General features: G+C 43.2%; 1 protein-coding gene across 2 annotated transcripts; it reads left to right on the top strand.

Annotated features, from left to right (window-relative positions):
- Nucleotides 1-9854: 9854 nt before the first annotated feature.
- Nucleotides 9855-16091, top strand: G6PC (glucose-6-phosphatase catalytic subunit). Of its 2 annotated transcripts, none has more exons than XM_011381165.1 (5): nucleotides 9855-10158; nucleotides 12051-12160; nucleotides 14076-14181; nucleotides 14793-14908; nucleotides 15580-16091. In XM_011381165.1, the coding sequence occupies exons 1-5, from the start codon at nucleotides 9929-9931 to the stop codon at nucleotides 16089-16091; spliced, it is 1074 nt and encodes a 357-aa protein (XP_011379467.1). In that variant the 5' UTR covers nucleotides 9855-9928. The 2 variants fall into 2 exon arrangements, with proteins under 2 accessions (XP_011379467.1, XP_023379722.1); XM_023523954.1 differs by having other exon boundaries at nucleotides 9929-10158; nucleotides 12051-12166; nucleotides 14159-14181; nucleotides 15580-15595.
- Nucleotides 16092-22463: the final 6372 nt, after the last annotated feature.

Below are 22463 nucleotides of genomic sequence, written 5' to 3'. Positions count from 1 at the left end.
TGTTTTCTTGTTTAAAGAAATTCGGACCATGTTGGGTATAAATGCTCTCATCTTGCTCCCAAAACAACTGCTGCGGGAGAGCCAAGGATGCTTCTCTGGGCTGTCACACACACACACACACACACACACACACACACACACACACACACACACACACACACACACACACCCACTTCAGCACTTGGCCCGTGGCCGATGGTTGACCGTGGGTGCTCCACTCAGGCTCAGGTGGGTGTCTGCATCTCCTGTAGCATTCCTCCTTCCCACATCTGAATCCTGTGAAGGGAAATAGAGTATAGCGTTCTCGGTGGGGCTTGGGTCGCAGAAAGCCTCCCGCTACACATTTCTCATACTTGTTGACGTTATGTCCATGAGCCAGAATGTGGTGGGGGCTCCCCCTTTCCGGAGAACCCTCAAGGAATGCGATGTCTCAGTCTCTCCCACTTCTCCCATTGAAATAGAGCCAATATGGTGGAGACAAGGCTGAGCTAGCTGGTTTCCCCCTCTGTTGCCTCATTTATTCCTCACAACAACCTTGAGAAGCAGATGCTATTATTGCCATTTTACAGATGAGGAAATTAAGATTCAGAGCGATTAAGTAACTTGCCCCAAGTCACCTGGCTAGTAAGAGGCAGGGCTGGGATTGAACTCAGGTCTTTGTGGAATTATACCTAATTGCCTTCCCCTGTACCACTGCTCTTTGTCACTGACTGACTGGCTTAGAATTAAACAAGGTAATGCTTGAGAAGCACTTGGCACCAGATCCATGATTGTTATAGCCGCCAGCCCCCGAAAGACACACGGACCACCAGAAATCAATGAGTTATAGGAAACACACTCTTTATTCAGCCAGCTGGGTCTGCCAGGGGTACACAGACCCCAAATTAAGCAGCCCCGAAATGTAGAGGTACAGGGTTTTTAAGCCCTAAATCCCATTCCTCATTCTTACACAAAAGTCTATTTTTCTCCTGTTCACTACCAGTCAACTCACAGGTCGGGCGTGCAAGCAGGGGTACAGAAGCAGAAAGCTTATTGTTAGAATGTTATGTTCCCATGGGTGATAGCTTATGTTCCCATGGGCAATAGCCAAGCAGTAGTTTTCCAGCCAGCACATGATAAGTGACCTTCTAAGAGCAAAAGCAACACTCAATGGACCAGAGTAAAAATATGCACAATTGCCTTAAAGCAAAAGCTCTCAACCTATATTGTACGTGAAATCACGGTGGTGGAGTGGTGCTTGTAAAAACCTCACATACTCGGGCTGCACCTCAAACCAATGAAGTCCAAATTTCGGAGGGTGAGTCTCAGGCATTAGCAGAATAAATTTCCCCCAGATGATTCTAACATGTAGCTGAGGCTGAGAAAACCCTGGGACAGCAGTTCAGTGTCGATCTGGCCAGAGGAGCCTGACCAGAGAGTTTAAGATACATAAAGAATGTGTCTGTTAGAAGACATGGAAAGGAGTGTTACAGAGCCCGCCCTTTCAGTGACAATTCGACCACGCCTGGAGCAGAGGACCCACCCAAGGCCCGTACACGCCCAGCCCTGGAGGCACATTTGCAGGGAGGAGGGGAGCGGGGATGGAGGAACGAGGCCTTAGCAAACCTATCTCAGAACCAACTGCTGATTCTGACTCACAGCTCGGTGGGCCAGCTTCCTACCACACAGGGAAGAAATGGGCAAGTCGGTTACATCTCTTCTGTAAATGAACTAATCAGTATTCTCATAATAATAGCTTTTGCTTGACAGTTACTGTAAATGAAGATTAACCTTCAGGTGTTACTTCGGTAAGTTTAGATCTTCCCTGGAAGACAGTCTCCCTTGGTGAGCTGATGAATCTGGTTTCTGATTTAGGCCCCTCCCTTGAACTGTGGTGAATTCACCAAGAAAGACCGTGAGGTATCCTAGAGACAGCCACAGGCTCCAGACACAACTCACACCAGCTTCACTGTGGACTTCGCGTCTAACTTCCTGAACAGAGATTCACTGTAAGCAAATTCTCACCTTCCCTCCTCCTCCTGTAGTTTTCCCGTGGTCAAATGCCTCTTATATATCTTCAGAGCTTCCCACTCTCTAGGGCACATTAAATTGTTCACACCCCCTGCACTCCACACTGTGCTGACCTTGTGCCCTTCCCCAAACAGGCTGTCCCCATCCACTCGCACCTCTGCCCATGCACTTTCCTCTCTCCTTTCTATGACTCCTTCCTCTTTCCTCTTCCTCCGTTCTTCATCTGGTGATGCTTTATTCATCTTCTAAAACCCAATGTAAATGTCACCCCCACACACACCTTTTCCTGCTTGTTGCTTTGTTCTTCCCAACTTCCTTAGTACTTTAAACAAAACTCTATGATGGAGGTTCACACGCTGAACTCTAGTTCATTGGCTACACTAGAATGTCCTCCTCTCATTCTCCATCATAGAACCTGAGCTTCCTGGAACAGGAACCATGTCCTGTTGGCCGTGGTGGCCTGGTGCCTAGCATGGCATCATGCTCACTATGGGTGTTTAAATACAGCTCTGTTGAAATCTAAACAAACAACAATAGTTACGGCCAAGTAATTCTTTTTTGACTAACTCAAAAAACAAAGATCTAAGAAAGTCCAAAGATCCTGAGTGAAAAATCACCCTGGCTGCACAGGTTAAGCCAGGACACGAAGCCAAAGGGTGACAATGACACTCTGAGCCCAAGCATTTTCTCTCCAGATGAAATCTTCACCATTGGAAGTAGCGACCCAAAAAAAGTTGTAAGAAGGAGATGGGGCAGACAGATGGCAGGTCTGTAGATCAGTTCCCCATGCTGGGCTTTCCCTGAAGCAGGAAGGGGGTGCCCAGAACCAGGGCAAACCCAAGAGGACATGGTGTGGGAGGACTAAAAGCATAGGCTGGGCATTAGACCCCAAAATGCTATATAGAATTTGGCACGTATGTGGGGGAGTATGTTTCTGAGGCACCAAATCAATGAGTCAATATTTTCCTCATCTTGCAACGTGGTATAATGGTTTATAGTGTGGCTTCTGGGGTCAAATTGCTGGAAGTTGGACCTGGCAAGTGTGACCTTGGGCAACTTATTTAACTTCTCTGGGCCTCACTTTCATCACCTGTAAGATGGGGACAATAATAAAATCTGTACCAGGATTTTTATGAGAATTAACTGGGTTAATCTGTGTAATTTTCCAAGACTAGTCCTTAGCATACAGTAAAAGCTCAGTGAATGCTAGCTATTATTTAATAATTTATTAACCAGCATCTACTGGGTATTTCAGTTACTGTATAACAAACCACCTTTAAAAAAAATAGTGGCTTAAAACAACAAACCATTTTATTTGCTCATTATTCTGTAGGTTGACCCTCCGGGCTGGGCTCGGTTGGGCAGTTCTTTCTCTGGAATTGTCTAGGATCACTCACATGGCTGTAAATATCTGCCAGAGAGACTGGATTGGATTGTCTAAGATGACCTCACTCACATGTCTGGCAGTCGGGCTGGCTGTCAGATATAGGCCACATGTTAAAGCATTGTATCTCCAGCAGCCCAGCCTGGACTTCTCCTCTTTGTGGTCCAGGATTCCAATTGCAGCCCAAAGAGGACAGACCTTAGTGTGTGATGCTTTTCAAGTCTCTGCTTGCATCACGTAGGCTAATGTCTCATTGGCCAAAGTAAAAGAGTCAAAGGATGGAGGCATAAACTTCTGGTCTTGCTGGGAAGAGGGGCAAAGTCACAAAGCAAAGGTGCGTGTGTCAGCAATGGGAGAAACCATCGTAGCCATCTAAACAATCTACCACGCTGGCACCAAATATGCAAGTAGAACTCAGTTCTGGAAGCTGGAAGGGGTGCTTTCGTGGCCCTCAGGGCTCAGGATAGCAGAAAGAGGGTTAAGGCATATGCAAAACAATTTTAAAACAAGGTTTGAACATGCTAAGTGCTCTAAGATAAGAATGGTTAAGTGCTAGGGAAGTTCAGGGCAGAGTGATCCTTTATAGCTGACAATGGGAAGCACCAGTCGTAAAGGCTTTATTAGCTTGGCCTTGAAGTAGGGAAGGCTTTATTGACTTGGCCCTGAGGTAGGTGTAAAATCTGGATATGTGGAGATGGAGAAAATGATATTCCAGGGGGAAGGAAAAGTAAAGTAGGCAAACCAAGGCATGTTCAGGGAATCCAAACCCATCAGTATATCTGGAGTGAGGGGTTCTTGAAGTGGACCTGCGAGGCACAATGCTGGAAAGATAATCTGGGGTTCAATTGTAGGAGAGTTTGAGTTTGAACTCTATTCTGTAGGCAATAGGGAGCCACTGGTTAATTTTCAGGTGTTAAGTGAAAACAAATGTATTGTAAAAGGTTCCTTTACCAATAGTCTGTAGGATGGCTTGGGTTAGGGAATGAGAAAGGGAGTAGGAGAACATTAGGTAATAAAGGGACTAACAGGTCTAGGCAAGGGACTGATGAAGAGCAGCAAGAGCAGAAAACCAAGAAAAAGTCAAAATCTGATGAGGCGTCGAGGATAATTCAAGGGTTACCAGGCTCAGTGCCTGTGGGATGGCAGGAGGAGATGTGTGTTTACAAGCAGAAGTCTGGAGGAAGAACAAATCTGGAAAAAACTCATATGTTTGGGGAACGTATGGGACATCCAGGTGGTATCCAAGCAGAGTCTAACATCACGATGACTACAGAAGGAGGAAGGGGAGAAAAGAGAGTAAAACTTGCTGAAGCAACAATGGAACACAGTGAGGGTGAGCACTTTAAGGCAGTTATCTGTCAAAAGTTGCAGATATGGCCAAAGGATTAAGGAAGAAGAAGGATGAGAAAAGGCCAACCAGCAGATTTGACAATGAGAAGGTCATGGTGACTTCTCAGTAGAGCAGAGGAAGCTAAAGTTGCATAGTGAGGAGAGCAACAGGCACCCTGTTCTCTGGAATTCAAGGTTGGAGAGATCCCCTGGACTTACGTGATCCCGGGGCCGCCCTCCTTCCACTTGAAACCTGCTAAAGTGGAGAAGACTTTAAAGTCTTAAAAGGAAAATAAACTGACTTTCCTTTCTATTCTAAAGGAGAGAGGCACGCTAGACTCCTTGCCCTTCTCTCTTTCTCTCCTACCTGTTGGCTGGAGATCAGGCACTGTCAGGACTTGCGTCCAGGGAGACAGGCGTTGGCGGTCAGACAGCTGTTTACTTCCCAGCAGAGCTCTGTTGTGTTTTCATAGCTCAGAATAGTTCCTTGGCCCTCTCCAGGCCTGGGCGCAGGGGAAACCTCACTGTTTGTTTTCATGACAATTCAGGGCCTCACCTCTTCTTTCTCTGCATCATGGTTCTCATTTAAGAACTCTCAGAAGAGGTAAGTTGTGGGTTAAGAGGGTCCAAGACTACTAATTTTCTAATTATGTCCCCCAGCTGGGCTCCAGAAGAGAGAAAGACAATAACTGACTGTACAACATGGACATTTTGGTTGGGATGAAAATTCCACAGCCATTAAAGAAAGAGTTGATTAAAGGACTGACTACAAGGCAGAGCTGGGAGGAAAAAAGAGGCGGGAGAGAAGAGGGCGGAAAGGATGACCCCCCCTCCCCAATCTGGATCTTGGCTGGATGCCAGGCTCTATGTAGGGATCTGGCTTCTGATTGAGAATGGTAAAGGGCTTCTCTGATTCCAGCTGGTCCTCAAGTCTTGGCTGGTTTCTGGCAGCACCAGTGTTTGGAAAAAGTCCAAAGGTGGGGAAAAGCACTGGCTTCACTGAATACGCTTTTGAACTCATTACTTTTGAAAATATTTTAATTAAAAAGATATGAACACACAGTTTCCTTCTTGCAGTAATGAACCATTTACTTCTGTTAGGTCATTAAAATGCAGGTACCACCTCATTGGAGCTATTTTTAAAAGAACGCCTCAGAGTCAGAAAACATTAGAACTGAAAGGAGGCTGAAAGTCGCCAAGTCTCATTTTACAGTCAACAAAAGTAAACCCCAAAGAATTCTAGTGACTTGGCCAAGGTCACACAGCTCTTTAATCTTCCTAGTTATTCTTTTTCTTTTTTATCTTATAAATCTCAGTAGTGGAAGTGGAGGAGGAGAAGTCTCATGAGCTGCCTTCTAAAAGCCTGAGGATATTTTTTGAGTCTTCTAAAGAAAAACACACCAAGCTCCTACCCACCGCGAGTCCCCAACTCATTCCACACCCAACCAAGCTGGGCTGTGACTGAGCGACTGATAACATATTCTCTCCCCTTATTCTTTAGTTGGCCCCAATTCTTCCAAAGAATCCATGAGTTGAAACAAGGAGGGACAGCAGATTGGGGCTGGATCCTTAGCTCACCCTTCCCATCTCTCCTCAGATAACCCCTCTTTGCTTCTGGGATACAGAACAGGAAGAAAGAGGGAAATTACCTTTTTCCAAATAGTCCCAACCACTATTTTAGAGACTTACTTGCCTTGCCTTCACCTCTGCTGTGCACCATCAACAAAATTTAACTCCTGGCCGAAAGGATCAGACTTGATAGCAAGAATGTTTCCTAACTTCTAGGGTGGTTTGGCACTGCCAAAGGATTGGTTACAAGCTGGAGAAGTGTCACCGTCTGGTCATAAGGGAACTGGTTAACAATCTGTGGCAACAGGATATTCTCTCGAGGGAAGAAGAGCTTCTTTGGAGAGCAGCATTAAGGAAGATGGAGAAGAGAGAGAGGATGGTTAGTCTGAACCTTCCCATAAAAGTTCCAATGGTTCATTTGATTTAGGTTGAAGGCAGACCCTTGGGTGGTAGGAGGAAGGTAGTGAGCGGGGAGTTCTTGACTGTTTACAGTAAAGCAAATGCCCTCTGATATTTTTCTGTGGACAAAATGTCCAGCCCATTCTGAGACAGGCAGCATGCTCCCTGACACCTGGTCAATAAGTGCACAGTTCAAGGTCCTAAAGCTGAACTTTCTCACCCCGTTGGAGATAAGTCAGCCATTTTCACTGGCTAACAATAATTAATCCGCCTCTCCTTTCACCTGCTTTCCCCAACATATTTTTGTAAAAAAATAAACAGGGTCACTCACTTAAAACGTGACAGCAGTTGATCTAGACAGTTTCGACTGTCTACCCCTAAACACCAACCTTTGATCACTTGGTAGGGGAAAAAAAGGAACCTGAAAAGAAATAAAGAAATTTAAAAAACAAAACTGTACATCTTGCAGTTTGGGCTGTAACCCTTCAGAGAGATCTCCCCAGCTGCTCTGACAAAGCCTTAGCCTGAAGCTGGGTTTAGCATCCCTGATACAATGTGCAGACGAGATTCATTCTAGTGATCATAGCTCAGCAAAAAGACAGCTCCTCTCTCAATAGAACCCAGAGCTCCAGTCAGAATAGAGGATTTGGCAGCAGGTAAAGTTAGCATTTCTTTTTGGTAATAAATGTAATTTTTGGATGAGGTATGAGACAAATTATGACTCCTTTTCCTCTTTGCTTTCCTGTAAGCAAATAAACTTGTTTGAGTGAATGAGTCAACTCTGCTCTGGGCAAGAAGGTGCCAAGACACTGGACCCAGCTACCCTTACTAACAGCAGACCAGACTGTACATTCTGGCATCTTTCCTTCATGTCCTTCCCAAACCAAGATCCCCAAGCCTCTGGATTTCTTTCTGTGGAGAAAGTGCCTAAGAAGTGCCCAGCTGGTATTCCTGTCGAAGAAGGGGCCATATAATTTTCTATCTTCACTGCTTCTGAGACTCAGCTGATAGTTTTCCCAGAGGCCATCAATAAGTCTTGAGTCATCTCTGTCAAGGACAAAATAATGAGCTTGCTGATATTTGTACAAATGGATTCAGTTTTGATCTAAGGATCCCCCAGTTGACATAGTTGTGCAAATGTCTAACCTCCCTGCCCCACCAGAGTGGCAAGGTCCCAGAGGACATCATGATTTAACTTTGAATTCCTCATAGAGCCAGGCATGGCACTTTATTCAGGAAATGCTTCTTGGATTAAACTAGAGATCTTCTTGAAAGAGAAAATGACAGGAGTTAGAAGGAGATGATGGAATCCCCTCTCTGGAGAGAGTAAGTGAGTAAATTCTCTTCAAAATCTCAAGCAACTCAAATACTTTGTCCACATTATTCACCTCAAATACCCACAAGTCCTTTGAACATTTGAGAACTCCACAATTTCTCTCTTCAGTCAGCTTTCTAGCAGGCTTAGTTCCTTTGGAGCCTCACCTCTTTCTGCACATGATAAAAATTTGCTGGGAGCAGCAACAAGAGGCTGGAAGGCAGAAAGGTGGAGACAAGCAAATAGTCTCATGATGATACACAATTGCTCTGACCAAGAGGGTCCCCTTGCCAGGCGGGCTGCCTGCTGGAGGAACTTTTCCTCTGCCCTGTGCGCAGATATCAACTCCATGGGTTCTTATCAACATAAGCATTCTCCCTGAGGTTCCTCTAGAAGATAAGGCTCTCCATTGGCCCCCCACATGCTTAGCACATGATGTAACCCCACCTGACTCAGAGATTCTGGCTCCTAGCAGCCCTGTGGAGAGCCAGACAATGGCTTTTGAATATTTTGTCAGAGGATCTGCCCTATTTGCCCTCAACTCACCTCAGACCATAGAAATTCCAGTCCCCAGGGATCACTGCAATAGTTACTCAATACTTTCTAGGAAGGCTTATCTGGGTAGAGGGAAGGGATTTTCTCTTCTGTTGGAGCCCACTCATTACCTGTGGCCTAGTACAGAACACCCTCCCCTATGACACTGCCAAGTACATGCCTCATTTATAGACCACCCATAGCCAACACCATCATTACCTGTTCTCCAGGCTGGGCATGGTAGGATAGGGTTGCTTGGACCAGCAGAGACAATGTGGTCAAGGGCAGTTGGAGTCTGCTTGAGGTGGGTGGGAGTCCATGGGAGTTGGAGATAAGACTCCAGATCATACCTCCTGAATGATGTTTTAATCGTTTCCAGCATGGAATATTGTCAACCTTTGCTACAGATTCATTAGCTCTGAGTTTCTTTTCCCTGTCCCCCCAACCTACCCCTTACAAGGCAATAGGGACTTACTGATGAGAAATTCATCAGTGAATGTATGTATGTATGTATGTATGTATGTATGTATGTGTATATATATAATCTCCAAGTACAAATAAAAGGAAGTTCAAACTACAGAAGCTCTTTCCAGAGTCCCCAGGCACAATTGGCTGATGTTTTTATTTAGAACCACATATTTATCATGTTGTTTTTGCATACCACACACTCATTCTATTTATTAAACTTATGTATTAAAACTGCAAAGGTCCTAACTTTAAGGACCTTAAATGAATTAATCAGTGCATTCACAGATGATTATTTTCTGGCCCTGAGCTGTGGAGCCCTACAGGAAGAGGGTTTGACCTCCCAAACTAGAGGCATTTCCTGAACCCTAATGCCGTCAAAAAAGGCCCAGCAAGGTAACAGTACCCAGTACAATGGAACTCACTATCTTCTAAATTAATGACTTAAAACTTGAATAGCTAGAGTACCAAAACTTCTTTCTGTCTCAAATAAAGGCAGTTGCAGACTTAGGAAATCAGACATCTTTGCAAGAACCATGGCAATTTAGACTCTGTCCTATGTCTCTGGCTGGGTTTCAGAGCCAGGAGGGCAGCCCTGGGCACTGTCAAGCGGCATGCAAAAGTTAATAATTGGCCCTGCCCAGTACAGATCTGATCAGGCTGTTTTTGTGTGCCTCTTTTTCTATTTTACGTAAATCACCCTGAATGTGTTTGCATCAACCTACTGATGATGCACTTTTGATCAATAAATTTTAGACAAAAGTGGTTTTTGAGTCCAAAGATCAGGGCTGGGTTGCTCTGCAGTCTGGTTACAGGGTGTATAAAACAGGCAAGGCGCAGACTGATAGCAGAGCAATCACCACCAAGTCTGAAATAACTACAAGGGCTTAGCCGACGGCTTCCAGAGCGGCCAGGGAGCGAGGATGGAGGAAGGAATGAATGTTCTCCATGACTTTGGGATCCAGTCAACGCGCTATCTCCAGGTGAATTACCAGGACTCCCAGGACTGGTTCATCTTGGTGTCCATGGTCGCAGACCTCAGGAATGCCTTCTATGTCCTCTTCCCCATCTGGTTCCATCTTCGAGAAGCTGTGGGCATTAAACTCCTGTGGGTAGCTGTGATTGGAGACTGGCTCAACCTCGTCTTTAAGTGGTGAGTAAGAGCCAGACAGAGAGGAGATTGGCAAGGAAAGAAAGAGGATGGCATTTTCCCTGGAAATGTCTATCTGTTGGAAGGTGCCTTCTCTGTGCTATTTGGGAAGACACAGGTTACTCCCCTCCTGACTTTGAATCAGCTACGTAAAGACAAAAGACAGAGAAAACCCTGTCAGTGTGTTGAAGATATAGAAAAGCTGTTCATACAGATGGAAGGCCAGCTGGACTTAGTGAAAAGTCTGAGTTATAGGCTAATAGCAAAGAAACAGTTTTATTACTTTGAAGCAGAATGGATAACATAAAGATTGATGTATGAAAGAAGAAAAATGATATATTAAAAAAAGGAAACATAATTTTGAAACCTGGTGTGTGGGGTAATGAGAAGTAATCCAGAGAACTGGGATCCAGCCTTTGTTCAGCCACCTACCAGCTGTGTCTCCTGGGCAAGTCATAGCAGCTCTCTGAGTTTCTGTTTCATAATCTGTAAACTTCGGTCTCTGGGACTTTAATAATAATGATAGTTAACATTTACTGAACAGTTAGTATGCGCCAGGCCATGTGCTAAGTGCTTTTCTGGGTGTAGTTACTATATTACAGATGAAGAGACCATGACTAGTCCAACATGGGTTGTAAATGTCAGAGGCAGGATTTAAGGTCACGCAGGCTGGCTTGGGTCAAGGCTGTTAAGAACTACACTATATCCAGTGCAGATAAATGGATTCTTGGGAGGAAAAACCCTGATTTTAGTGTTTGCTAATTTCTATTGTTTATATATTCCTATTATTGCTACTTTCAAGCTACCGATGGGTCCAGCTTGCAAAAATCCTGACTATTTTACAATTGTGAGCCAATACCAGCTGACTCTAGCACATTATTGGTTTAGCCTCTATTTCCTTATCTAGAGAATTAAGAGTTGGGCCAGCTGTCCTCTGAGACCTTCACCAACCTTAAAGCTATTTATGTCTTCTGTCAGGAGATTCTTAAGATCTCTTCCAACCCTAATATTCTTTGGCCATAAACCAAAATTCTTTAGAGCAGAAAAAATTATTGGGCTTAGAAGCCTAAAGCATATTGATTGGATTCTGAAACTTCTGTTGAAACATCTACTAAGTTATATCTGTAATGTCCCTATTCAACATCATGACCCTAAAATGATAAAGGGTTATTCCAAATATCTGGCCTCGAGTAAAGAATGATAGATTTTCTCTAAGTTGGTAGAGGTCAGAGTTAGTGGCTGTCCTTGATTTTAGTGAGAAATCATGATTCCACCACCCCAGAGAAAAGGAAGCATCCAGACAGACCTCTGACACCTATTTCTACCGTGAAAAATATATGTAGTCCTTTCAGAGGGGAAGTGGCTTGTCTGAGATACCCTGTTTCAAAGCAGAGAGGATAGAGAGCAAACACCTGAAGTTATGCATGTCCTTACAGAGAGTGCCACCTCTCCTGGGGTGGGGGAGGGGGAGATTTATTCTTGGGGCTGGGGCTCATTATCTGATCCCTGAGGCCCGAAGAGAGAGAATAAGAACCTGGTAGAATATGCAAGTCCAAGTTGCAAACTATAGGTCCATATGCATCCTTCCAGGACAGATTATTTGGAGGTTTAAGAAAAGTCACATAACTGCCATAAATATGGATTTTAGAATCTTGTGTTTATTTATTTATGTTTACATAAATAATACAGTCAAATAGTTCAAAATTCAGAAAAAAGATGTACCATAAAAATTCTCCCCAGCCACCTAGTTCTCTTCTTGGAGGCTCCAATGCTACCAGTTTTCTGTTTAGGGTCACATGATCTTCCTCTCATGCTACTCTCTCTTTTCAAAGGCGTTGGCTTCAGGCGAAAATGTTGCTTCATTAACTCCAGACACTAATTCTGCTTTTCCACAGGATTCTCTTTGGGCAACGCCCATACTGGTGGGTCCTGGACACAGACTACTACAGCAACACCTCCGTGCCGCGGATAAAGCAGTTTCCAGTCACCTGTGAGACTGGACCAGGTGAGAGTCCTTGCCCTGTAGAGACAGAAGCTGGGGAATCTTGCTTGCTGTAGACACCTATTAACATTCACTGTGGATGAAGAGTGAACATGAGCATTTTTTCATGGTCTTCAATGTGGTACAATTCCATTTTAATTCACGTCAAGAAGGCCTTCCTGAATAGCATATTACTGCTACTTTGGAAATCTGCCTAATGTATCCAGAGCCTAAATTGCTAGTCCAGAGAGGCAAGAGCCCCTCGTGGGCAAAAGGATCATGAGAGTAACCGTGCTATGGCCCTTTGTCTGGGAAAGGGAAAGGGCTAGAGGCCTGAGCCCCTGGCTGTCCTTCCCAGAGGCCTGGCCCGGCAGATGTGTCCTCCTGAGCTGACCATCCAAGCCCACATCCTGTCTGCATTTTACTAGTTACAGGCAGACGAGTATTCGATCAAATGATAGACTTCCTTTTTCAGTAGGTAATTAGAATACCCAGCCCCTCCTCTCACCCTTAGGTGTCGGTGTTGGTATCCCTTCCTCAGAGACCCCACCTCCGGCCCCTAAACTATGGCACGGCCCATAGTTATTTGTCCTCACAAACCCTTTGTTCACTTAGGACCCTATTCATTAACTCGGATGTGATTTATCGAGCACCTACTCTGTGCTAGACACTGTTCTAGTGACTTAGAATAACTCAGTGGATAAAATGATCTAAGATCCCTGCCCTCGTGGAGCTGAAATTTGAATGATGTGTGTGTGTGTGCATGTGTGTGTGTACAATATATAACATCATAACAGACAATTAAAATATATAGGATATTATAAGATGATAATTTAGAAAAAGAAGGAGGAAGAAGCAGAAATTGAGGGGGAGGAGCAGAAGGAGAGAAGAAAAGACAAAGCTTTACCTACAGGGTTCCCTGGAAAGCAGATTCAGATGGAGATTAGCATGTAAGCATTTACCTACTCTCAGGAGCAATACTTATGAAGGAAGGATCAGAAGCCAGGTGAGCATAAGAAGCCTAGTTGTGATTCAGTCTCAGGCAACCCCACAGGGAGTTCTGAAGCTGGGGATGGCCCTTCAGAGTTGCCCTGAATTGGGTCAGAGGGACCAGGATCTTATGCTCCAATATAGACTAGTGATTGGTTGTGGGCTGCTCCCCAGGGAGAAGGTAACCCTGATAAAGATGGCTCTCTGCAGCCCAGGGCAATGTCCAGAGAAGGCTGAGAGCTGAGGATGTCTGACACCACACTTTCAACAACTGGAAAAGAAACTCCTTCAGTTCAGAAGGAGATCCGAGTGGTCCATCTCAGGACCCTCTATCTCTAGGGGTAGAAGGATCAGGAATGGGAACTGGTTGAAGAATTAAATAGGGTGGTCAGGCTAGGACTCAGTGAGGTGAAATTTCAGCAAAAACTTGAAGGAGTCAAGGAATCAGCCAGTAAATTTCTGGAGAAAGGTTCTGTCTGGCCAGAAAGACTAACAATGCAGAGATGCTGAAGTGGGAGCATGTTTAAATGAGAGCAATGAGGCCAGCTTGGCCAGAGCAGAAGGAACAAGGAGAGAATGGAAGAGAGGTAATGGGGGCAGATTGGTTTGTAATCATACATCCAGTACACTGACTCTTTGTGTAATCTCTAGACTGTATATAACTACAAAAGCTGGGCATTCTCTGGTTTTGCTCACCACTGTAATCCCAGAGACTAGCACCGTGCTGGGCATGTAATAGGAGTTTAATAGATATTTGTTAAATAGATAATTAAATGGATAAACGAATGGATGGCAGGATGGGTGGATGGATGGATGAATGGATGGATGGATGGATGGATGGATGGATGGATGGATGGATGGATGGATGGAAAGATGACACCCCCAGCAGTCTCCCAGATGGAAACTTTTCACCTTTAGTCCATTCATTCCTCTCTTTCCTGTCCTTTAGGGAGTCCATCCGGCCATGCCATGGGTACAGCGGGTGTATATTATGTGATGGTTACTTCTACCCTCTCTATCTTTCGGGGAAAGAAAAAGCCGACCTACAGGTTTTGGTAAGAACTCAGAGCTGGGCTGTGGGTGGTGGAGGGCAGGAGGTGGCTCTCTCTGTAGCTGACACACCACTTGCTCTTCCTTACATTTCCCTAGCCCATTTCACACTTTGAGTTGGTCCTGGTAAGAGTTGTCACATTTCTACTGAGGGTGAACATTAGAGTCACAAAATATTAGGGGTGGAAGAGACCCAGGATTGTAACTCCTAATTTTACAGATAAGGAAACAAGCCCCTAGCACAGTAAAGGAGTTTCTCGAGATCAGGTAGTGAGGTGATGGCAGGCTGTAAATAAAGACCCATTTCTGTACCAACTATAGAGCCAGGGCCCTATCCAGGTTAAAACAAACAAAGAAATATAAGACATTCTTACAACAGGAAATTCTAGATATGCAGCCACTGTGCAAATCCTTAATTATCAAACATGTAAAACAAGGAGGTTAAAATTCACATCGGCAGGGCTTCTCCACGTGCCACAGCATCTTTGAGCTTTTCAGCACGGGCTTCAATTTACAAAAAATCCACTGAGGGCACCCAAGTTTGCCAGGCTCTGCCCTTCCTGCCACCTGAAGAATCTGTATCCAAGTTCTGTTACGGCTGCTTCTTCTGTTGCAGGTGCTTGACTGTCATTTTGTGGTTGGCATTCTGGGCGGTGCAGCTGAACGTCTGTCTGTCACGAATCTACCTTGCTGCTCATTTTCCCCATCAGGTCGTTGCTGGAGTCTTGTCAGGTATCAGCTGTTTTGGCTCCCTTCCTCCCTCCCTACCCCATTGATTCATTTCTCCCTAATCAGGACAAAATCCCAGCATTCCTACCATGTTCTGTGGTTATCAATGCTGTTAGTGTTTTAGTGGGTTAAAAGTCAAGGGTGGACAATTTGAAATGATTAACTTCTATAGGAGTGCCCAGATCCACTCAATTAAGTATGTTCCAGAAATCTTGGCAAGACATCAGATTAACTTGCCCAACTGAATTAGTTTGAAATCTCCAAGCTTTATTTCTTACTGATCTTCAACTGGAAGTGGTCTCTAGTTTAGTTTTAAGGAACAAATTAACAAATTAATAGTGTCCTAGGAAAGCTCTTTATTTAAATAAATTTATTTGCAAACCTAGTAGAGCTCTCTACCTCTGAGAGTATTCAAGTAGAGACATGAGGACCCCCTGGCAGGAAACATACAAGCAGTAGGAAGATGTATGTGACATGACTCTTCCATCTGAAAGAATCTATGGCTGAGGACAGGCTGGAATCACATATGGGAATAAACCAGGTGACCCTCTAATCTAGCATCTGTGATTTAATTCCACGATGGCAGGACAGATGACTCATTGGCTCCAAACCCACCTCCAGTTAAAGGTCTAAAGTCTTCTCTGTTTCTCACAGTCATTCTTTCTTCCACTCAGGCATTGCTGTTGCTGAAACTTTCCGCAACATCCAGAGCATCTACAATGCCAGTCTCAAGAAATATTTTCTCATTACCTTCTTCCTATTCAGTTTTGCCATTGGATTTTACCTGCTGCTGAAGGGGCTCGGTATAGACCTCCTGTGGACTCTAGAGAAAGCCAAAAGATGGTGTGAACGGCCAGAGTGGGTTCACATTGACACCACGCCTTTTGCCAGCCTCCTGAAGAACGTGGGTACCCTCTTTGGCCTGGGGCTTGCTCTCAACTCCAGCATGTACAGGGAGAGCTGCAAAGGCAAGTTTAGCAAGTGGTACCCGTTCCGCCTCAGCTGCATCGTTACCTCCCTCATCCTCCTGCACCTCTTTGACTCTTTGAAACCCCCATCCCAAATTGAGCTGATCTTCTACATTCTGTCTTTTTGCAAGAGTGCAGTAGTGCCCCTGGCATCTGTCAGTCTCATCCCCTACTGCCTCTCCCGGATCCTGAGCCAGCCAGACAAGAAGTTTTTGTAAGGAATGTGGAGTCTTCCGTATCTAAAGTCAACAACTGTGTCAAGGATTGAGGGCAACTAGTGTCTTCTGCCAGCCCACTTTGAGGCCAGAGGTGCCAGAGTCAGCTTGTGTGATCCCCTTCCTTCTTTGCAATTCTAATGGTATTGGGTGACGTTTTTTGAAAAGCTAATAAGGCTATTTGAAAAAGCCTCATCTGTAAGAAGTTGGGTAGTTTTGGATTTTTCCCTGAAGACTTACTTATTCTTGTGTCAGATATACAGAAGCCAGACTTCCAGGCTGGGCCAGCTCACAATCCTAGGCTGGGGATTCCCACCTGAGAATTTTCTACTTGTGCTCATCCTTACCCAGAAAAGGCAAAAGGAGAAGTGGATTTCATAGGAAAAGAAGAATGGATTAAGGAGGATTTTTGTAGCTTGTATATCATGCAAATTATGTCAAACAATACCTAAATGGCTTCGATCATATTTAAGACTTTAGGTAAGGAACTCTCAATAGTGGAGGACCAACTTAAAATATAATTAATAGGTGGTTAGTGGGGGTAATTCTTCTTGTGTTTTTCTGTTATATATCCATGGTCATTGTATTTACGAGGATTTCTGAATGACCGCAGTAATCTAGATTTTTACTAAAGTCAGAACATTCGGACATAGTCAGCTTCTCCTCTATCACACTAGCCTCCGTATTAGCTCTGCTCTCCTTTCCCAAGAATTTTCTTTCTACTGGCTCCACACCCACCCTGCTGGAAACTCAGATGCCTAAAGGCGACTCTGTGGTGGTACTTTTGTATGTTTCAGTTGAGGTCTGAGGTCTTGAGCAAAAAGGCAAGGAAATAGCAAGACGAGGCAAGGATTCTCCTCTCCAGAAGGTCACTCCAATGTTATTTTTGATTCCTGGAGAGTAACCTTGACTCTTTTCCTTATCCCAAGCCAATCAAGAGTACGATCGTGGAGAGAAAGCCTCCTTGCCTGTTCTCCAGTTTCAACTGATTTGCAGAATATATCCTAAAAAAAAAAAAAAAAAAATACTGAAGCCTATTTATTTGAGAGTCCTTGTTTTTGTTACTAATTATATAGTTCACCATATATTATCATTCATACCAACCATCTTGGTCATAACAGCTTTGAAAAGAAAAATATATATGTGCAGTATTTTATTAAAACAACATTTTATTTAAGAATGAAGTCTTGTTGATTACTGTATTTTAGATGCAATGGGATCTGAAGGTTTTAATTCTGGCGCGGCTAAATTTCTAGCTCTTTCTCTCTTTCCCTAAACAAATAATTTAGTTTCTGTGCACTTGTGTTTTCCCTTTGGAGAAGGAATGTGCTTTATCTTAGGTTGGCCAGGAGTCTCAGCAGAGTTGGAGAGGCTTATAAAGTGTCCATGGGGCACAGGTAGAGTTGAGCATATCAACATAGGTACAGTATCACTGGCCAAGATTGAACATTAGTTTTCAGACCACAGGTCACCATGAGTTGCTCTGTGGACTCAAACCACAACTTGAGGATAGACAGGCAGGGTCATTACCAAACTAAGCAATCTGAGAATGTAAGTCATCTCAGCAGAACAAGACTGGGCAGACTTCAGAACCCATAACCCAGTGTCAACAAGGTTTTGGATTATAATTAAAGAAAGTCAGAACAGAACAAGTCATAGCTCCAATGAATGCTCAAGGGAGCTATTATAATTTTCTCTACTAAATGATTTATTTTATTCTAGGTGTAGGGTCCCACCTCCAAGGGCCTTGACTCATTAACATATTAGCATAATTCTGGATCTACTGTGGGTGAGATCTTTTCACTCACTTCAGAACTTTGGAATTTATTTATTTAGGGAAAGTTGAGTACCCCTGTTGGATCTGGTTTCTTCAGGGGGGGACCAGGCCCCTAGGAGACTCTAAGGGTCTCACCAGTGGAGAAAGGAAATGGTCTTGTTCTGTCTGAATTGAACCCCACTAATTAGGCATGGCCCCTGTCCTTGATGATTTATTCACTCTCAGTGACCAAGTCCGGTTTCCTTGCAATGACAGTAAATAGTGCCCCTGCCCCCAGCAGTTGGGAAGGTTGATAAAGACTTATAATAACAGGTAAAATTTATTGAGTGCTTACTATATGCCAGGTTCTGTTCTATGCATTTTATTTATTTATACAATTAACTTACTTAATTCTCCTGACATCTCTGTGAGGTGGGAGCTGTAATTTACCCTCATATTACATATGAATAGGCACAGAGGCGTTAGGTATCTCACCCGGAACAGTGGAGCCAGTTTGAGAACCAGGCAGTCTGACTCCACAGTCCATGTTTCACCCTCTAACCTGCTCACCCCCATACCCCACAAATGCCAGTAAGACTGGCAGTTGTATCAAACCATCCTTCAGATACCAGATATGACTCTTAATTCAGACCATGAAAAATTTGATTTCTTGTGGCCAAAGGACATTATAAAACTTAAGAGTAATCCTCCCAGTGAGCTAGTATTCATTCTACTTATGAAGATACCTTATTTCAAAGGTAATTTCATAAAATTACTATTAGAACAGGCATAACCCAGTTAATTTAACAGCAGTGTCTAGAACAGCTTTAGCTCTTTGTTTTCTTTCTTTCAAGAAAGAGGTTAAAAGTCATGCTCAGCCTATCTGGGTCAGATAGTTAAGTAACATACTCTTTCTACCACCGAGATAGAGCAAGAGGATAGAATTACCACAAAGAACGTTTGGTATAGATCCATATACAGGGATAGAAAATAAAGAGACACTGGGGAAGATTACTTAGATCAGAGACTTCACAAATACAGGATTGCAAACTTTTATTGGCCCAGGAAACGTCTGAAAATGGACAGTCCTAAAGGCTTAGAATTTGTGATGGGTAAAGCTGAGCAGAAAGAGTGTCAGCCCACGATCGATCTGTAATATAGTCAATGTATTAGCACATTTTTAATCACTGATCTCCCCAAGTTACAGAGGTAGGTTTGCTTTTGAGATGACTTGTGAATCCTCATGATGGATCATACGGTAAAACTGTTTAACTAACCAATGACAGTTTTAAACTGAGATCCATGGCATGTTCTAGCATAATGAAAGTTGTTCTAGCAGTCTATCAGTTTTGAGGCACTAGGCTTGGGAATGATACACACACACACACACACACACACACACACACACACACACACACACACACACACCCCAATTAAATTACCCTAGGAAAACAGACCCGTTAAGAAAGTACTGCTGTCTGGGCCAATGCTGCTTGCTGCACCACAGATAAACCAAAGGCTTAAGGCTTTTGTTTTTGTGTGTATGTGCTTTAACGAAATTTATATAGCCTTTAAAATTTTTATAACGACTTTATTGAGATATAATTCACATCCCATATAATTCACCCATTTAAAGTGTACAATTAAATGGTTTTAGAATAATCAGAGAATTGTACAACCATCACCACAAATCAATTTTAGAACACTTTTTGTCACTCCATAAAGAAACCCCATACCCATTAGAAGTCACCTCCATTTCACCCCAACCCACTCAGCCCTGGGCAACCACTAGTCTACTTCTGTCTCACGGATTTGCTTATTCTGGGCATTACATATAAATGGAATCATACAATAAGTGACCTTTGTGTCTGGCTTCACTCACTTAGCACAATGTTTTCAAGGATCCCTTGCATTGTAACATGTATTAGTATTTAATTTCTTTTTATGAGCAAACAAGATTCCATTGTATAGATATACCAAATTTTATCTGTTCATTAGTTGATGGGTATTTGGGTTGTTTCTACCTTTTGGCTATCATGAATAATAAGAGTTTTTGTGTGGAACCATGATTTCATTTCTCCTGGGTAAATACCTAGATGTGAAATTGCTGGATCATATGGTAACACTGGTTAACCTTTTAAGGAACTGCCAGACTGTTTTCCCAAAGGCTTAATAAGGAAGTTTTACAATGTTTTTTGGTTTTGCCATCTCTTTTGATTTCCTTGGATCATATCCTGTCCTATAACTTTGTCTAATTCTTTGCCTTGAAAAAGTTTTAAAGCAAGATTGATCAGATGATCAGATTTTACATTATGAAATGTCAGTAAGCTCCTCCTACTTTTGCCGGCAATGGCTTTATTGTTCCAGTATGTGTTCTAAGAGTATTTCATTTGAAGACATGTCTGGATATTTGAAGTTCTAGCTCTAATCAATTGACTAGTTGTTTGTAACTGTCAAAATTTGCTGACTTGCTTTCCGAAAGCCATTACTTTAGCTGCTGAATTATTAACACTTATTGATTTCACTTTGTAGTAACTGCCAACTAGGTCAGGTGCCTTAAGGTCTGGATGTGTAAATAAAATAAGACTCTGGCCAAATAGCCTTCTGATGATGTTGTTCAGGAAAGAATTGACTAGAAATAGTATAAAGAGTTAGACAACAAAAGCTACTTCCACCAAAGAACCAAGAACCTAGTGAATTTGGAAGAGAAACTAGCAATTATCTAGTCTAGTGCGGGGCAACCCAAAGCCCAAAATCTAATTACAGAGTGAAAGATTAAAAAGCTGCCACTGGGTTGCTACTTCTTAATAAAAAAAAATAAAAAAAAAGTTCATAAATACTTTTATTTTTCCTGAATTGGCCCTTATTTTTTAAAAACTTGCTCACTGTCAATTCTATTCAAAAAAATTTTTTATGGCACAGATTCAGAAATTAAGGCGTAGAGAGATGAACTAGCTCCTCTAAGTCACATAAGTAGTCTGTTTCCAGGTCTCATGATTCTTAACAGAGAGCAGTCTCCCCTTGCCTGTCTCCTACATTTACTTGGGCTGCTATGTCAACATGAAGCTGTTGAAACAGAAGTGAAAGATTTAAGTAAACAGTAGAACCCACTTATTTGAACCAGAACCAGGGTTTGTTAACCAAATTAAAAACACAGCTAGAATAACTGTTCAAGGTGGCCTGTTCCTAATTATGTCATGCGCTCCTCTCTGCCTTTGCTTTCATAAATCTTTCCAGGGCAGGAATGTAACTACAGCAAGAAACAACTTGGTGTTTTTATGGGTTTGGGAATTTTTTTTTAGCATGAGGGTAGTTTTCCATGCAGCGAATTTGCAATGCTTTCTTTTATGCCGTCTTCTCTCTTTCTTCTTTCGCCGTTCACATCGCACGGTCATTGCCTTCAGATCAGCTCAGCTCGGCTGGTAGGACTCCTCTCATTCACTCCATCACAGAAATGGGGGTCTGATCCTTTATTAGCTGAATCACTTTTTATCCAGAGGCAAAAAGAATGAAAATCTAATTCCTTCTCCTCCATCGTGAATGGTTTTCAACTCCTCGGCCAAGGCATGCCATCATGATCTCATCTCTGCAACTCCATTTTTCACTCTAATCTGGCTCTCCAAGCTTTGTCAGCAGGCTTGCTAGTTACAGTGGTGGCCAAATTGTAATCTCCAGAACTATGCCCTTTCTCGTTTTCTATCTATGGTACTCTGCACGACTACACAATATGCTTCTAAGAACTTCCATAGGTCATATGGCCCCAAACATAATGATGATCAGACTGGTGAGTTAATTCCTCAAGTTGGGGGTGGCTGAGCTCAACCCACTTTGAGAAAAATGGAAGACCTGGGGAGGATTCTGCCCACTTTGGGCTCTTTCACCCGAAGGAGTTCAAGTTTACAGTTAGTTACAGGTTTCCTTTGGGGATATCTACAATATTCAATCCTCGAAGATGATTAATTGGGAGAAATAAATTTGAGGAAGAATAAGAAAACGTTAGAGAAGAACTTGATGAGGGGAAGAGTGGGGAATAGAAACAGGTTTCCCCTCAAGTTTCATTTTAGGCTGAGCCTGATAGGAAGCTCAGGGCAGAGAGGATGAAGTTGGAATGTTCCATTATCTCCATTAATAGGGGAGAATCTCCATGATTGCCCAAATACCATTATTTCCACACAAAATATCTAATAAAATAATGGTTCTCAACTGAGGGCAATTGTGCCTTTTAGGTGACGTTTTGCAATGTCTGGAGACATTTTTGGTTGCCATAACTGGCTATTGGTATCTAGGAGGTAGAGACCAGGCAGGCTGCTACACGTCCTAGAATGCACAGCCCCCCACAACAAAGAATTATCCTGCCTGAAATGTTCATAGTGCCAGGATTGAGAAACCCTGTAACAAACCAAAGAGGGGAATCATCGCAGTGTACCTGAAACAATTTTCCTCCAGTGAAATGTTTTTCAACTCAGTGTCAGAGCGCTGCTGTGCAAATGGGTCATCTGGTGTGCCAAGCAGCCCCTCTTTTGTTTCTGTCTGAAGTGGGAGATTTATTCCTTTAAATTCTAAAATCTTTACCTCGACAAAGTCAACTTGTTAAAGAACCTGGAGTTGTTGAATCTAGG

This window comes from Pteropus vampyrus, unplaced genomic scaffold (assembly GCF_000151845.1).
Source record: "Pteropus vampyrus isolate Shadow unplaced genomic scaffold, Pvam_2.0 Scaffold432, whole genome shotgun sequence".
Lineage (NCBI taxonomy): Eukaryota > Metazoa > Chordata > Mammalia > Chiroptera > Pteropodidae > Pteropus > Pteropus vampyrus.
This window is presented reverse-complemented; position numbering and strand designations above follow the sequence as displayed.

Excerpts from the sequence above, each read along its gene's own strand:
- G6PC (XM_011381165.1), top strand. The coding sequence starts at position 9,929 with ATGGAGGAAGGAATGAATGTTCTCCATGACTTTGGGATCCAGTCAACG. Across the intron at positions 10,159-12,050 it reads CTCAACCTCGTCTTTAAGTG|GATTCTCTTTGGGCAACGCC; the intron begins GTGAGTAAGAGC and ends GCTTTTCCACAG. Across the intron at positions 12,161-14,075 it reads CACCTGTGAGACTGGACCAG|GGAGTCCATCCGGCCATGCC; the intron begins GTGAGAGTCCTT and ends CCTGTCCTTTAG.